General features: G+C 39.3%; 1 protein-coding gene across 1 annotated transcript in view; it reads left to right on the forward strand.

The window, feature by feature from the left end:
- EPHA6 (EPH receptor A6) overlaps positions 1-5,900 on the forward strand; it is a 948,424-nt gene extending 942,524 nt beyond the window's left edge. The window contains exons 18-19 of the mRNA XM_019528673.1: positions 3,044-3,193; positions 4,869-5,900. Of these exons, the coding sequence (XP_019384218.1) occupies positions 3,044-3,193; positions 4,869-4,983 (265 nt within the window). The 3' untranslated portion in view covers positions 4,984-5,900. The remainder of the gene's footprint in view (positions 1-3,043; positions 3,194-4,868) is intronic.
- Positions 5,901-18,723: the final 12,823 nt, after the last annotated feature.

Raw genomic sequence — 18,723 nt, forward strand, 5'->3', positions numbered from 1 at the left:
TGGTCTTAAATAGGACTTCTCTCTCCGAGCCAGGGAAGAAACTCCAGATTTGCTAGTCATGCTTAGTTCCCTTTGTAAGGCCCTGCATTGAAGTACTATTGTTCCATGGGGGCGAGCCAGCAGTTAAAAGTCATTCAGAGTTGATAGCCTCAGACTGCTATTAGTGATGGTTTTTCATCAAGGAATCAAACACTGTTCCAAGGAAGAGCAGCTGTCTGTATTCAGTACAATACATTGCCTTTGATGCAACAAGTTACCTGTTTAGCACAGTACAACATGATCTTCATAATTTGATGTCTTCATATCATACTTTTGCACAGCCAGCGTTGAAGGAGGCTTGTTTTGGGTTTAAAGAGAACCTCAAACCACTGCACAGAAGTGTAGCAAGGAATCAGGGTCCCATAGTTCAAAGTCTCTGACTGAACTGAGTTCTTACACTATGTATTCCAGTTGGTCAGGGTGTCTTCAACATTCTTGTGGATTATAATTTTCCAGGAATAGCTCAGGATTTTCTGGTTTGATAACCATATGGCCATCTCAAAATGTTTGCTAATTTATCACAAACATTGTCCTCCTTCATTTATTTGTCTATATCCCTTAGCCTTGGGATAGACTCAGTGTTAAATGAGTCTAGATACTGCAGCCCCTGAACATGTCCAGAATTCCATGACCTTTCACCATCTTAGTGCCCCACACACAGGATACATAATCTGCATTTGTACATTGAGGGGTTAGTGTTCCTCTGAGTTGTTAATAGCAGCTGGAATAGTTTTATGTGGCACAAGGGAGTAATTATTTTATATTTATTTATTTAATATTTTATTTTATTTATGCATATTTTAAAACACTGAATTTAGATTGAAAGACTCATGTCTGTTCCGTTGAGCTTTGGTGTTGTGCTTCGGCAAATTTGATTTCTGAATGTATTAGTACTCCTCTCTCTCTGTTTAATGCAGTTAAGCAGCATGGTTATATTTGGTGGCTGTTTCTAACCTATGAAGTCTATTTTATAAGAAAAGACTCAATAGGCAAAATCCAAACCAGCTATAATTTCAGTGATGTCCGTAGTATTACCCTAGGGATTAATTTGTCCCAGTCTTCTGTTAAAAATATATTAGTCCAATGTCATAAGAAATAAATGTCATTCAAGAATCGATGTTGTGTTGAGAACTAATTATCTCCAACTGAAGAGAAAGCAGCAATTGTTAAAAATCAGTTTTACCTGAAGTTTGGGCATACATTTAAATATGGATAGAATTAAAATCTCCCTTATTTCTCCTAGCCCTACCCAATGAATGTGTTGCTTTCTTTCTAAAAATGTTGGCATCTTCCATGCAAGATGTTGGCCAGATAATCCTTTCAGTTTTGTTTATATAAATCTGATACCTAGTATTTTAGTAATATAAACTTTGTGTGAATGAGAGTTGGAAATTAAGAGAACCTCAAACACTAAATTAAAATTAACACACACTTTTTAGTACCAAGGACCTCTAGTGTTTGTTCATTTTTAATTGGCTCAAATGGATTTTTAATAGCCAATCCTTTTCTGTTCTTTATTCTCTCTTTCTACCCTCTGGCATCTTTTTTAATGTTGGGATAAAAGTTTAGTATATCTAATGTATTATCATACAGATTAATGGAACCTTAGCAGATTAATGTAGCAGGATGGACTGCTTTCTTCTTCCTGCTCTTCTTGGGACAGATTCTGCCACCCTTATTGGCACTAATAAAATATTTCTCTATAGATTGCACCATTGTAATCAAAACATGTTCTTTCTTAATCTAGTACTCCAAGGCACTTAAAAATGATCACATGCTTGTTTTACAAAATACATCCTTGAAATGATGTCTAAAAGGGGTCTTTACAAACAAAACACTGATGCTGCTAGGTGTAGTCATGTAGTGAATGATTTCCAGTATTAAAGGGACAATTTCAACTTGAAATCTAGTCAGTTTTCAAAAGCGATAAAAAATAATGTCAGGTTGTTACACATGCTTCTGAGTCTCCCTACACATGTTTGTGGTTTTATGATGAATTTGCCTATTTGAGAAAACATTTTTATGTTGCTGAAGTGCTTCTGTATGAAAAATGGATACAGGCAAGGCAAATAACAGATAACACATATGAAACAGTTCCTCTACCCTACACAAAGTGCATGAAGTTCAGTGGGAGTGGTGAGCAGTCCTCATCCCAAACAGGGGGAAATATAAGTAAAAACAGAAGAAAAATATAGAATATATTATGGGATTTTTTGTCTTCTCTCACTCGGTTTTAGTTCAACAATAACACATAAAAAGAAAGAGAAGACTAACTAAGTTAGTTGTATCCTTTTATTTTGCTTACTTCTATAATCGCATGAAAACAAGGGTATTAAATATAGTTTTTATTCCCATTTTAAGTTTAGTATTGCTGCTGTTAGATTGCACCGCTGCAATCTAAAGCATTAGAAATTTAGAAAGATTTCTATTGTCTAATGTGACAATAAACAGCCATTCCCTTTTTCAGCAATTTTCTGTATAGGTAAATATGAAAGTTATTACCTAGCCAGGGTATTAATACTTCCACATTCCATCTGTGCTATTTTCCCATAATATCCAAGGTTAAATTGTCCTCTTATTCTCTCTGACTTGCTTTATTGAGTTTGGAAATTATGGTGTCATCTTCATCCTGTAAGTGTAAGTTCTTCAGAGGAATATTCTGTCTTTATATTTCAAAATAATAACAACATGGATAGGACCATTTCTGAGCTTCAGAAGCAAATAAAGCTCCCATTGAGGCCATTGGTTTTTAGAAGTAGTATCAAAAATAACTTTGCATGCTAAAATATGACTCATACATTTTAGAGAATGAGCTAAAATCAAAGTGCAAGATCTGGGGGGTTTTCTGAAACTCTGAAGAGAATTTCAGTCCTGGATCTGAGCTTTCTAGCTCGGGTTCTTTACTTAGTCCAGTCATCTCTTTAGTACAAAAAATAGCTCTAGTAAATTAAATCTGACATTACTTTTATATTTCTTTACAACTTTTTACATTTTCTTTCCATAGAATGCCAGATTCACCTGGTGAAGTTCCAGAATATCCTTTGTTTGTTTCAGTCAGTGATTGGCTGGACTCAATAAAAATGGGTCAGTATAAGAATAACTTCATGGCTGCAGGTTTCACAACTTTGGATATGGTTTCAAGAATGAGTATTGAGTAAGTATGTACATGACTCTCTACAGTGAGTAAACTACAATTGGTCAAAATGCTGCTGTAATAGAGCTTATATAAGTACTAAGGCATGGAACAGAAGTATGTTTTAACTTTACTACTGCAGTTAATAAAAGAAAAACATAATTTTAAACAACAGGTGAAGAGGAAGGACAAGATTGCAGTCAAGGAAGACAGAAGACCTGGTGTCAGTTCCTAGCTCTGCCTCATGCTTTCTGTGTCACCACAGAAGTCTGTCAGACAATTCACATGCTTAAGCTGGCTTGGATAGGGAACCTGGTGAATTCAGTGGGAAAAATGTTGTCTATTCTTCTGTCAGTAGGATCAAGCCCATATACTGTAGTGCAAGTTAGTTATATATTTTTTCTTGCTTTTGTTCTGTGCACTGCCAAATGCGTTGTTGGCACTCAGTGCTTGATCCTGCTCCATTTAAGTTAACCGGAGCTTTGCCATTAATTTCAGTGGGTGCAGGAGCATGCCTTTAATGCCTGATAATGACTGTTGCTATTGTTTTCTGATTTTCCATTTTGCCATGCAAGAAGTATGTAACATGTCTGGAATATAAAGTAGCCATATCCTATTCAGTTGTATAATATATTCAGTTGCCAGATGACAGGAGGCTGGTGCTGCCGGCTGGGGCCAGTGGCAGCACCAGTCTTCCCAGGACTGGGTGCAGGCTGCACCAAGCGCTATCCCAGGTGGCAGGAGCAACCTACTGTCATCCAGCAGGCAGATGGGGACCCACACCACTGGGAGGAGTCCGGCACAACCCCGCAGCCCTCCTGGGGGGTGTGGGCATCCCCCCGACCTGCCTGCTGGATGATAGGAGACTGCCGGCTGGGACCAGCGCTGAAGCCATGTAAGCCTGGCTTCGAAACTCGAAATGTCTCGAAACTTTCAAAACATTTCGAGTGCCCTTGTTTCGTTTCAAAGCTGTTTTGAAGGCTTTTGTTTGGTTTTAATTTTGCTGTTATGAGCTCAAAACGCATTGAAGCAGCTTTGAAATGAAATACCGAGCAAAATTTCACACAGCCCTAGTGAATATGTATTCTGTTCACTACCAATCTAAACTATGCCACTTAGAGAAAACTGTGTAACTTAAATTCATTCCACCTCAGGCTTTTTGAATGTCTGTACATACCCTAAAAGGTCAAATATCATTCCTCCTACATGCAGACACGCACACACAGTCTCCCAGTGCAAATCTAGGAAGCTCTACTGCTACCCAAAGCACTGAAAGTGCAGCAGCAGCCACTTCAGTCTCTAAGCCACAACACGGAAACATGAAGCAGCTCTGCTTGCCTCTGCAGCATGGATGGGAAGAATTGCTTCCCTCTCACAGCTATGGGATTGTCCCTTTTCCCTGACTGCTGCTCAGGAATTTCTTTGGAGCTGGGGAGAAAGATTTGACCTTAAATTGTGTAAGCAAATACCAGTGTCACAGACACAAGATTATTTTTTCCTAAATGGCTGTCTGTACTAACCCAGCGGGGGCAAATGTGCCTTTGAAAGCTTGAAAATGTTCAGTATTCTTGCATATTCCAGCTGAGAAACGTAAACAATTCTGAAGAACTCCGCTAGGTGCTCAGCCTCAGGAGCAGTACTAAAGGCTTGGCTCTTCATACATTCAGGATGAATCTTGCATTTTTTCTCTTTACAGTGACATTAGAAGAATTGGAGTTGTGCTCATTGGACACCAGAGACGAATAGTGAGCAGTTTACAGACTTTACGATTGCACATGATGCACATACAGGAGAAAGGATTTCATGTATGAAAGTACTAGAAGCAACTGTGTTTTGTGCCTCAGCATTTCTAAAATGGAAAATATTCTCATCCCTCCCTTCTGCTCCTTCCAGTTTCCAGAACTGCAGTCTCCTGTTCAGACTATAAACATACTTTTATTTTAATGCTTCCAGCCTGGAATTTTTAACCACACTGCATAGATCCTCCATCAGTTACCTGCCAATGAAATCCTGGCCCACTGCAAGACTGTTGCTACACACTGGTGAATAACTCAGCATGGATGTGTAACTTTGTATAACAGTATTTGGGAAACTTTCATGGATTTCTTTGATAGTAGCAGCCTATTTGGCCTGGTGTGGCTTCTTTATTGATGTATTTAGAGTGTGATGGTAGATCAAAAAGTATTTGACTTCTTTCATGTTCTGTGATCATGTAACTTCCAATATCAAATGTGCAATCAAAAAAAGTTTGGCATAAATATTTATTTTACCCCTTAACTAAATCCAGATATATGGGTCCTATTGTTACCTTACTTTGTAATAATGCTGGTAAGCTGGTGCCTGAAATGTGTTAGAATTCTTTGCAGAAGTGACCGAGTTCCTGTAGTGATTTCTCATTGCCTGCATAATTGAGAAAGGGGTTAGAAAGCATTATGTTTTAAAATTTCTTGAGGCCCTGAATTTAAATTTATTTCTATTATCACTCAACATTCTTTTATCTTTCATAAAGTTGCAACATTCATTCATTCTGAGGATGTTTCACCCTTTTTTTGCCCTTTTTAATACTCAGTATTTGTCTCTATCACATGGTAGATTACTCCTGGAAAGCTATTGTAACAATTCCTTAACCACATATACTTAGAGATCTACCCAACTCAAGGCAGTGGCCACCTGATTTTGCAGGCAAATCATGGGGCTGGCTGCCATTTTCATGGACTTATTATGGCTGCCCCCCACCCCCCACCTCCCATTGGCCAAGGGGCCCCAGTGTCCCTGCCCCCTGTTGCTGATTGGTGGAGGGGGCTGTTTATCATGCAGCCCTGCCCCTCACCACAGATTGGTGAAATGGGGTAGGGCCGCACAACAGGCAGCCCTCTTGCCTGCTCACTTCTGTGCCATCAGCCTGCTTCATGCTGGGCTGCATGGCTGGGAGGACTGCTGGCTCCCACTGGGGAGCCAGCATTTTATTTTTAGTATGTTTTTTTTCCACATGGATTTCACAGAGATCACCTAATTTCTTGATTGCCATAAATCCGTCAAATTGCAGGTTGAGTAGGTCCCTATATATTTACACTTGCCACCTATACTACACAGTGTGGTCACGTAGAGTTTTCTGCTCCAAAACTACAGGCATCTACTAGTCGAACTAAAGGAGCTCTGTTAACTCTAGTCATTTCGGGACTAATATAGCTTCTGTGGCCAGCCATTAAAGAATGACGAGATCGCTCACACGCAAGTAGGTCTACCATACCATCCACTAGAAAGCAGTGGTACAAACACTATGTTATCAGTAGTGTAAGTTACACTGTGTGGCGCTAGTTACATTATACACCGCAGAGAGGGAGGCATAGGATGGCAGTGTAATATGTTGCCTTGAGTCTACTTTTAACTGTTTGCTTTTAGAAATAAAAAGCTGACTGTAATAGAATGGAGCTCTAGTTATTAAATAGCTAGTCTTCATTTAGTACCAATATTTAACTGGCATATAATATAATTATCTTTAGAACTATTCAATAGCCATATTTACATGCAAGAACATGACTGCAAAGGCCTGACATGATATTTGTACCTCTATAAGATTTAAAGCTTTCATGCTCTATTCAGACAACTTATATGCTGGACTACATTTGCAGGATACTGCATGAGATATGCGCTACCATTAACTGGGAAATGAGCGTATGTCTGCATATGCTCTGAAAGTCATGCATAGATTTACATGCATGTCACATGTAAACTGGGTGCAGATGGTTGTGTTAATTTTTACACCATTTTTCTGAAGTTATGTGAACCCAGGGCATACTTGAACATTAATTTTCAGTTTAAAAATGCATTTGGGCAATTAAGTAAAATATGTGTATACTTCAAAACCAATCAACCAGTCTAAATAGTCATCATTCATTTTAAGTCATCATTACTCTGTTTAATTTCAACTTTAAAAGCAAACCATACTTCTTGATGCTGAAAAAAAGGCTGATGTTGTATATGGGAGGCAGAGACGGAAGAGCAGGAGGAGGTTTAGAAAGGTTTATACTGCTAACCAGTTTCACAGACTAAGACACACTAGTCCTGATTCACTATTGTTACTTCATTTTAATGCTGATGTAACTCCACTGATTTAAATGGCGTAACACTGGTGAACTGAATATGTTTTCCTTTCTTCAATTGTTGGAGGTTTTTTTAATTCCAGAAGACAGTTTTTTCAGATCCAGAACAGATTTTTTTAAGGCACAGATGCTAATTTGACAAGCACATTTTAAGAACTGTGATCCCAATCTTGAGTAACTTTAAGCACATGCACAGACCCACTGAATTCAATCCAACTAATCCTGAGCATACATTATTACAGAATCAGGGCCCCTTAGAGACCTAACCAGCTTTAGATATACTCTATGAGGCTGTCCCTGGTAAATTTCTGCACAAATTCTATATTTTCATGGTTTTTTTCTTAATGAGAGTTCTCTTATGGAAAGAAAATCATATATGTTTAAATAGTTTGGAATAAGAACTTCAGACACAAACCTAAAAGTTGATTTTTTTTTCCCCTTTACTGCTTTGCTTTCCATTTTACCTGCCTTTGCTTCCATCTCCACCAGGGTGCCATTTGGGGAAAGGCTTCCCTTTAAATATATTAATGAGGATCTGGGCATTGGTTACTTGGTAAAAAGGTTTCAGAAGTTATCCAGAATGAAACCTAACCATAAGAGTGCGTTCTTGCTGTCACATGCACGTTTGTTATTCCTGGTAGCGTGGGTGCAAAGTTGCATGTTACATATACACTGACCTGAATACGTTTCATGGAAATTAATTTCCAGATTTATCACACTTCTGAAAATATATTTTCAATAGAATAAATATAATAACAATATAAAAAGCATTTATTAATCAAATATATTTTTTATAAAAACAAAAGTATAGGTAACCAGGAAAGGAGTAACCAGGAGATTCTTTTGGTGAGGATATTTATTAAAAACTTTATGAACCTTCTCTTGGGTTTTGTGGGTTTCTATGGGTGGCTTTTGTTGTTGTTGCTGTGCAGGATAATTCTTTCTTAGTATCTTGATCAAACTGACATTTCCCCAGGTTTAGAAACTGCATATTTGCTCTTGTTCAACCATGAAACTACTTTGCTGTTTCAGCATACAAGACAAGTGCCACTGAATTCTTGTTTTGTTTTTGTTTAGTTTTGTTTTAAAATGTTCAGGTGTTGTCTTCTCACATGTGCATGCATTTCTGTGCAGGCCACAAATGTATATGCAAAATTATCAGCAGCTGCCACTAACTTGGCTCATTCTTTCTGCAAGTAAAAATTAGCTTCTATTCATCCTCTGGCATTTGGTGTGTTTAAACAGATTTATTAGGCCACTGTACCCACAATATACAATATGGAGAGACCAAAATTACACATTAAAATGCACAGAATAAAGAGAGTCCGAGAAATGCAAATGAAAGAAAATAAAAAGAGGGAGCATAGGAAAATGTTACTGACATAGTAATTTATATATGTATTCCATATATATAATTTGCATATATATTTTTACCACTGATTTTATTGTCACTACCCTAGACTCACTCCTTTGCCTATGACCAACACAACTTCTGTGAACCATGAGCCTTAAAAATATGGCTCAAGTGAGATTTGTGTTGTTTAAAACCTGTGCTAGCCCTCTGCAAGGAGATGTACTTTGTCCCTAGACCATAACACTGTTGATAGTTCACTTTAAACAAGGTAACCATATAAGCTAAGGCATGTACTGTATTCTGTTGCTGAAACATTTGCATGCATAAGAGAGCATTAGAGTTATTGAGAAAGAAGAGGCTCTCCTGAAAAGAGAAAAGGAATTGGTGGGAAATGGATTAAATTTGCCTTAACAACAATCTGACTTCATTTTTTTCCCCTGAATATTTCTTCCCAATCATAGAAGACGCGTGCCTCCTGAGGCTGGGGGCGGGGGGGCATAGTGACCGTCCACAGGTGGCGATGCTGCACTTCTCAGGTCGGGGGGTGCCAGTGCTCTGCCTGCCCCTGCTTCCCATTGCCTAAGCCGAGAGTGCTCACTCTCGGGGGGGGGCACCAGTGCTCTTAGGGGGTGCACAGGCACCCCCATGCATCCCCTATGCATCGCCTATGTCCCCAGTTGCAAGTCAAATGTAGGCTTTGGTCCTAACTGTTTTGCTATGACATAATATGGACATTTTCAACTAATCCTGTTCCTGAAAACAGTACATTTAAACCTGAATTAAAAATAAACTGTAACAACTTTTTGTTGCTCTAGACTAACTCTTCATGTATGGTAGATGTACTGGACTTAAAAAGGTATATTTAAAGATATGGTTCACATACTAAAGTATCTGGATGGTCATTAACTAAGATCTGTCTGTTTTCCATTTCTTTATGTAGTGGACATGATTCTCAGCTCCACTAAGCTCTTGTCAGTAAACCTGTAGCTGGGGTCAAATATGGGTCTAATTCAGCCTTCCCCTGATCTTATGCAAGGTAGAATAGGTACACTGCAACTTAAAACAATGAAAGGTGAAAGAGGTACAGTGCTGCTTTAATTGTCTGTCTGCAGTGGGCCCAGAGGTACTATTCTGGCAGCTTGATATTGCTGCAGTACAGCAAACCCCCGTCATACCCTTTCATGGCTCTAGCACACCTTGAAGTATGTCCTGCACGGAGTGGGTAAAAATATGGAGCATCTAATTTGGTTATATACCTATTGAGTACACAAGTGGTCTGTGGTACTGCAGACCTGTCTGCAGCGCCACAAACTGCACGTACCACACATACAAGCATTCACCATGCTGGTAATTTGCATCATGGTGGGGTTTTTTGACACCGGGAGATTCCAGTGTCAAAAAAAAAAAAAAAAAGACAAAAAAATGGGTGGGACATGTGGCAGCATGCACCACCTGAAACCAGAGCCTGGCTGGCCAGATGGAAACTCTAGCTGCCAGCCAGGCTCCACGTGCCTGGATCACTGCTGCTGGAGCTCCAGGAGGCCCCCAGGACCCCCAGTAAGGCTTCTGAGGCTAACCCAGGAATTGGCCCCAGCCTCCCCTACCCCACCCAGGGCAACTTGCTGCACACCAGAGTGTGTGTGTATGGGCATTCCCCAGGGACAAGTAGCAGTGGCACAACTATGTGCTGCTGCTATTTGTCCCTGGGAAAACACATGTATGCATTCATCTGGACATACCCATTGTATCTATCAGGAGTTTCTCTTGTGATGGGAAACTTTAAGTCCCGTTTTCTAGCAATTTTAAGTCTTCCTTATGCTACTGGAGTAGCACAAGAGGGGACTTAATGTGAGCTAATTATGTGATCCAACAATTTCTAGGCTTCCTGGAAGGACTGCATTTTATTGCTGTGTTTTCTGACAGAATTTCAAAATGGAGTCAGTTGCTACAGGCAGTGGTTAGACTCAGTTAAATTGGAGAGTGTTCCTCTCAGTTAACCAAATTTCCTCCAGAATATCCTTGTTAATCCTTATTTAGATCTTTCTACTTAAATCAAAGGGGATATAAATGGCTTCTAGCAAACTAATTTATTTTTAGAGGGACCTGCCCTTGCAAAATGACAGGACTAATGTTAAGTGATACAATGTGCATGGAAGCTAGTTGAGAGGCAGACACCTTGGTAGTGAAGAGTCATTTCCTGTTTCAAAGCCTCAGTTAAATTGAGCTGTTTAGCTTTAACCAGTGCTGGGTCTGTACAACAGTAAGCCAAGAGCAAAGATACTTCTCTGTGAATTCAAAAAGACCAGAATGAAGCTGCAAAAATGTTAGTCGTCTATATCGTGTTCCAAAGCTATAATACAAGCAAAGAGATGCACAGAAGACGTAATCCATGCACTTGAAACTTATGAGTGAAGTTATATGTTAAACGTAGACCATAGTAAATCTGTGTACTGTTAAGCAGTGTTAAAGTTAGATCATGCTGTGAGCAGTTGTACATGAAGGGTTAATACCATTTCTTGCCTGCACCGCTCTGACTTGCCAGTAGAGGGCTGGTGAGGAGAAGCGTGTCTAGGAACCAGGACCCCTGGGCTAAGTACAGACAGTCAAAAACCCTGCAGTGGCCCAAGCCAGAAGCTGGGGCCGCTAGAGCATACCTCCCTGTTCAGCTGGAGCAAACAGCTTGGGCCAAAGCTAGTTTGCCCACACTGCAACTGGGGTTTTGCAGGAGAGGTGCAAAGCATCCTAGGATGCTCGGGAACTGTGAGTTACCTTGAATCTGGAGGTGATCTGAGACAGAAATTTAATAAATCAGTTTAACCTAAATCAGTTAAATTTAATACTACATCCATCCACGTTTATCTTAAACTGGTTTTGGCATTCAGTGCACTGAACTTCTGTTGTGTTAAAGATTTCAGCAGGTTTCTGATCACTTATACCAGTTTATGTGTAATGTCTGTTCCTAGCCCTGGGCTCTATCCCTACTACGAGGACAAGGGTGGGGCTGGGAGTGGTGCATCCTGGGATACTGGGACTACAAATTGTTCATTTCATCTTCATGGAATAGACCAAAGTTGCCCTAACACAAGCCAGCTATCAAGTCCCAAAGTTAACCGTCACCTGAAGTGGTAGAGATGCTCAGAGGCACTTAGCATAAGTAAATGTTCTTTAACATGCAAAAACACTCATATATTAAATGCCCTTAATATGGTCCAAGTGTAATGTGCAACTTCACTGTACAAGTATCTTCGCCCTTGGGTGTAGTACTTAAATCACTGTAGTATATGCTGCTCATGCGAGAATACTGTGGTGGGATATAGGTCCTCAGATTGCAGATCAGGTTATGCAGGACACAGTATGGCTATAAAGAGTGTGTTTATGTGTATATAGAGAGATTTATATCGTATGTATTATAACAGGGGAAATCCTTAACCTAACTAGATAATTTAATTACACAATTCTATTTGAAACCTATGGGACCTGTGTGGTGAAATCTCCCCGCAGTTGGCTTTGGAAATTTCAGCCAATGTGTTTTATGTATGTACAGTACCTCCAAAAATTCTGGCTTCTTATCTGAAAATATATACCCCCAAACAAATATATAATTAAGTACAAAGAAGTGGTTCTCACCCTGTGGTTTATGGAAAGCTACCTGGTCACATAATGCTAAGACATCTCCAAATTCTGGTCCCTAAATCACACTGATTGCTTTTTAATGATACTTTCCCATATGAGCAATTGCTGTACAAATGTAAGTGATCGTGAATGGGAGGGCAGGAGTCCATGAACCAATATCTCTGGTAAGATGCTGTCCAGACTATAAAAATAGTATTGCCCTGCTGTAGTAACCAAAATGCTTATATAATGTACGTTTTCTCTTGCAAGCCAACTTGCTCTCTCTCCCTCAGATAAGCTCTTAAACCCCAAGAAAATGGGATCCAATAATGTATTACATGTTAGAAAAGAAAGTAGACAGGTTATGGAGATAAGATTTAGTTATAAAAATATGCCGTAAAACATTAGAAAGTTAAAAGCATCAGTCCTTGTTTTATTCTGTAAAATGATGACACTAGTTCATGTAACAAGAGGCATTTATGTGTATATTACTTTAAGAAGATATTTTGTATTAATACCCCTCAGCTTTGCCTCAGTTACAAGTCTTCCCAGCTCTGGGTCTGTTCCCATATTATCTTACTTTTTATAACTGTATTATTAAATTGAGATCAGAAGTATTGAAATCACAAAGCCAAAATTATAGACAACTTTGTATTAAAGAAATCAACCTCCAAATCAAGATTTCTTCTATATGAATGTTATTGTTTTCCTGATTTGTGATCTATGTCCAACTTTAAGGCAATGGCAAGTTGGGAGCTATGTCTGTAGCTCAAAAATAATACATGGGTTTTACTGTGTTGCTAGACAAATCCCCCAAACTACAGACTTGTGAGAATGTGTGGCTCTGCTCATGTGAAAAAGTCTATTTTGCTTGCTAGGACTACACACGTGAGTAAAGTTACACATAGACTTCAGCAAAGTCGAGGCCTTACAATGATTAGGTAACAGTAATTCAATGTTCTTTCTTTTAACTTCAGTACCAAATGTTGTTTTCTTGAGCAGAAGTATAATTTATCCACTTACAAAACCGTATTGTTACATCTTTCTCTGTATGGGGGAAGCTTTTGTTCAGTTTGTGTTTCTATTTAGGCAATTCCACTTCTTTTTGGAAATTTCCTTCTCTTACATGCACAGCAAAAAAATAGGTAATTTTGCACATTTGCCCAAAAAAAGGTAATGTCTGCAACCAGGTCTTTTCATTAGGGGGCATTCAGTGAGATATGGCTTCATCTAGTACATGTTGAGTGAAGACCTAACCAAAATCATGGAGTTGAACACTCATGTTCTCAAACTGAAAATTTTGAATCTCCATCTAAATGTGAATGTTATTATTGTCCTATATTGACAGTGATGATCTAAACTTAAAAACCCTCACATTTTGGAGAAATCAAAATTGGAATCAAATCTTGAGAGAATTATTCATTTTTGGTTATGAATTATGAAGACAGCATGTTTTGATTTAGCTTTTGTGAAATAATATTTCCATAGCATCATATACCATAAGATATTGATACTCTTATACGATGGCCACAAAGGAAAAAAAATGATCTGCGGGTTCTTCTGAATCCAGCTTGTGACAATTCTAAGTACCATCACAAAGCTTAGAGCTTTTAGTAGACAAGCTTCTCTTTCATAATTTTGTAACTGAACTACATAATTGAGCTGCACTTATAAACACATTTTAAGAAGTGCAAACAAGCAATACAGAGGTATCACTGTCCACTTGAAAGAATCCTAAACTCCCATTTTTCTATGGTCAGAAGGTGAAAAGGAAAGGAAAAACAGACTACATGTTTAATACACTGCCTGTTTTATACTTTGAGCAATTTTAATTTATAATTGGAATTACTTTATATGAGAAGTGATTAGCTGAAGCAAACAGCAAGCTGCAGCATTATTTTAAATTTGTGCTTTTTTATTATTTAAGTATTTACTCTACAAGGTACAATTAAGGACACTGAAAATAGTACTGTTGAGTTGTTGCTGAAGGTCAGACGGATATTACTAACCATATTCTCTTGTAATGTTGTAAATGGAGTGTCTTGTTAATACTCATGCCAGCCCACCCCCTCATTGGATCCGGACCATGGGGTTCTTAGTAGGCCAGATCTGGACTGCAGGGCTCCTTGTGGATCAGATCTAGATGTGAGAGCGGTGGAGCAAACAGCAGCAGCCACAGGACTTAACACAGTTGATGCTCACCCCCCATCTCCAACACATATCCCTTTTGGAGCTCTATACACAGCCTTCCTCTGAAGCTATTTTGATAGTGGGCCCTTACCCTCACTCACCCTGTCCCCAAATTCCCAGCCCCTCCAGGAACCTGTGGGCCAAACAACATAACTCTGTGAGCTGGATCTAGCCCACAGGCTGTATATTTGACACTCCTGCACTACATAACTGCTGATGAAGACAGTGCATTGAGTATAGCCAGTGAGCCTACTACCTCAGGGAGTGCTGGAAGCCATATTATGGTTGCATTATGCATGGTAGAGATGAATGGTTGCATTATGCATGGTAGAGATGATGCTAGCCCGTGTACTAGCTCTTGCATTGCTCATACACCTGCAGTTGGCTGCCATAATTTAGCCCTAAGAACTACTGTTAAAGAAAACATCATAAACTATGTTGTACCCTGTACATCTGGGAAAATTCTGTAATTTTATCTCTTCAGAATATATACCTATAAGTTAACCTATATTGGTGGATGCCTGGGAGATTGCCCAGGAGGGTAATAAATAAGGGACAGATCAGTCTAGATGTATGTGGTTCAATGCTCTCCCCTTATCAGGGGTAGGCAGCGTTTTTTGGCCAGAGTGCTGAAAAACCACAATTTCTACCTTGGAAGGTGCTGGAGTGCTGACATGCCAGAGCCCGAAGCAGCTGTTCGCAGCCTCCCTGCTGCAGCTGGCCCACGGAGCCCGGTCTGCTTGGAGCAGTGCTTGCAGCCTCCCAGACGCCTGCTGGAAGCAGTCTGGGCTCTGTGGCTGGCAGCAGCTGCTTAGAGCTTGGGCTAGCGGTAGTGTGCTGAGCAAAATGGCCTTGTGTGCCATGCTCAGCTCGCGTGCCAGGGGTTGCTGACCCCTGCTCTATAGCATACTTACTTCTGCCACTGTCAGAGACAGGAAACGGGCTGAGATGAACCTTGGATCTGAGCCAGTATGGCGCTTCCTACATTTTCACATTATAATGTTCAAGCAAAGAGAAACTACCAATCCTGTGCTTCTCTATAATGCTCTTTTTCTTTTATAATTGACCTAAACTTAGTCACAGTGATAACTTCTGATCCCCCTCTCCTACTGTTATTCTTAGCTGGTTATTTTCTTCTTTGAGGATGTTCTCTTTCTGCTGTATAACTTACAGGTACTCTCGGTGTTTCTGAAAAATCACCCTTAATACATTTTGGTCACAGTAATGTGATTTTTATTAACAATTAATGAAGAAAACTATAACAAATATGTTAAAATTAAAAAGTTGTACCTACTGGTTCTCTTTACTAAGTTCCTTTATCATGTCCACATTTCAGAGAGATTGTCTTGTACCAAAACATATATACCTGTAAAATATATACCAACTATTTTCAGAATCGATGGTAAGATGCTCCCTCTCCCTTCTCCCTCAGGAAAAAAGTTACATTTGAGTCAGAGACATTCCATTCTAAACTACAGATTATTTTAAGGTCATTTGTTCAATTTTTACTGGAGGAAGAAGAGGATCACTTAGACTGTGGGGGCAAATTTACCCACTACACTGCTCCAGTGAAATTAAGTTACGCTAAGGATGAATCTGTCTTTTTGTTCTTAGCTAAGGCTTCAGGTCTACTCCTACTGACGGCAGTCAAAATTCCCAGTCACTTTACTAGTACAGGATGTATCACAAACATTGCACCACAAATGACAACCTAGCCAAAAAAACAAACAAACAACTGATCCTGAGAGGTACTGTGCACTACAGCTCCTATTGATTTCAGTAATACGGACAGGTAATGCTGCATTTCTCAGGAGCACGTCTTTCATTTGCGCAAGCACAAAACTATATTATAAATATTCCAGTGCAGCACAAAAAAAAAGAAATGAGATCTTTAAAGTTCCTGTGATGTGCAACTCTTTATTAATTGGCAATGGATTATCTTCAAGAAAAGCAATCTTGATTTTGGTTACAATTACCTATAATTCTGGTTCATCTAAATTTGTCTTCAAGGTAAAAAAAACAGAAAATATACAAGAAATATAGTGGTTACCGTTGAAGGATTAGCTTTGATTTTGACATTGAAGACAGTGGTCTTTCTAGCTGTGCTTAGTATGTTTTCTCAGGATAGCCTCTAATTTCATGTGCTGGGCTTTAAACATATATGAATTAAAAGGATTTTTAATCATTGTCTTTGCTGTGGAATTAGATTGTACACAATTAAATATGACTGCTATTCATAGTTTGCTATTCTAGCATAGCCATAAAATGTATCAATGTATGTGTATATATATATATATTTGATGACAGACACTTTAGGCTATTTAAACAGCCATGTCAAATCTTTAAAGGTAGATGGCTTCTAAAGTTGCAGTGTAATCTGATTTGCAAAATATCTTACAAGTAAACAGTGGCCTCAGCACTTACACTTGTATTTAGTGTTACAACTAACACTTGTATTTTGCCATTGCTTCCTTTCCTCTTACAGAGATATATTCAACTATTGACAACTACCTATATCTAAAATCTTCACCTTCATTCCATACAAAAATGGTCCCTGGGTACAGTACCATTGATTCTAAACACTGAACAATGTTGTGCACGATACTATAAACAGAAAGTAAGATCTACTGTTTCTGAGAAACTGAACATTTCACAGATGGCATAGGTGTTTTCCTCTTGGGACTGCCTCACCATTTAGAACAAGCTTTCTTCGTGCTATCTGCCTCCTACATATGTTCCAAATGCATTTTGTTTTCTCTCTTTTGGTCACTTAAACTCACGCAAGAGGAATAATTGTGAAATAAAAAGTTTAAAATACCAAGGTGCAATCCCAAAGGGAATGTAGGAACCTACCTACTTTACATTAGAAGTGAAGTTGTTCACATTTACTTGAAGGTGGTATTATTTTCCTTTTTTGAAAAAAAAATCTATTATGATAATAATATGATGTTCCATGTAAATTTCCATGTGCTGGCATGCCTACAAGTTGATAGTGTAATAGAACGCTCAGCTCTCAAAACTAGGGTTTTTTTAAGATGAATTGCATTATATATGCCATCTATTTGCGGAAAGAATATGGGGTTTGGCAAAGCTACCTGCTGAGCAACATAATAAGATTTTTGTACAAAGTACAAGTTACTGATTATTATTGTATTTTATTTTTCTATGATTTCCTAAGAGGCATTATCAGGGCTTACAGATGCAGTAAGCCTGTTTATTAAGATATTTATTAGCAAATAAAAGTTACAGTACTGGTGGTTATGTTTGAGTTGATGCTTTTTATTGTACCTTAATTTATGCATATGATATGCAGCGCAGCCTGTCATACATGACCCTGAGGGGAAAAAAACACAGTTGCCTAACATAGGAAGGTGTTCTAATAAAGATGGATCAGCACTGCATTCCACGTTTTGAGATATACCACGGTGGGGGTTTTCTTTTTCCTTATAACAGGAGATGCCTTACTAGAGTGGACTCCCTGTAAATTTTGTGCTCAGATAAATGTCTTTACAAAGTACACATATTGTTGATAATGTTATTAGAGAACTATGCATACAATAATGATGCTCAAACTGCAGCAATCAGTAGGATCTATTTCCATAACATAACACAATCTCCTGCACAAGAAACACTACTTATCTTCATTGGAATACTTTTTCAGTATGCTATTAAAGCTGTGTAACAGGGCTGTCCATTTTCTATGTAGCCTGGGGCCATTGGCTGTGCAGGCCACACACTCATGGTCATACTAGGGTGAACCCCAGGCCACACACTGCATGGGGCCTCTTCCCACACTGACTGTACCTTATGTGCTCCCCGCCCCCTCCGCTCCTGTTGCACTCTGCCTACGGTTACCATATTTCCAATTTCAAAAAAGAGGACACCTGTGGAGGGAGGGGGGGTATAATCTGATGGGGGGGGCAATGATATGCCCCTGCCCCTACCCCTCACTCCCAAGCCACAGCCTCTCCAGCCCTGCTGCCCATCACTCCCAACCTGCATCCCACCTGAAGCACCTCCTAGCTGCCCTGCCCCTGCAAGCAAGGGCACCAGCCCTGGTGCCACCATCCTGGCAACACAGCTTCCTGCTGGCCCCAAGGGGCCCTTGCCCACTTTTCCCCACTGGAGGGGCAGGCACATCACTCCAGCCCTGCTGTAGTCCCAGTGTTAGAAATATTATTAGGAATACATAATGAATAGAGTGTTGTTAGAACTGCACAGTTTGCATCTCATACCTGATAAGCAGCAACACTACCAAGGACCTTTGTGCTAAAGTATCACTCCCTTTCTTT

This window comes from Crocodylus porosus, unplaced genomic scaffold (genome assembly GCF_001723895.1).
Source record: "Crocodylus porosus isolate Cpor-Errol unplaced genomic scaffold, CroPor_comp1, whole genome shotgun sequence".
In the NCBI taxonomy this organism is placed as follows: Eukaryota; Metazoa; Chordata; order Crocodylia; family Crocodylidae; genus Crocodylus; species Crocodylus porosus.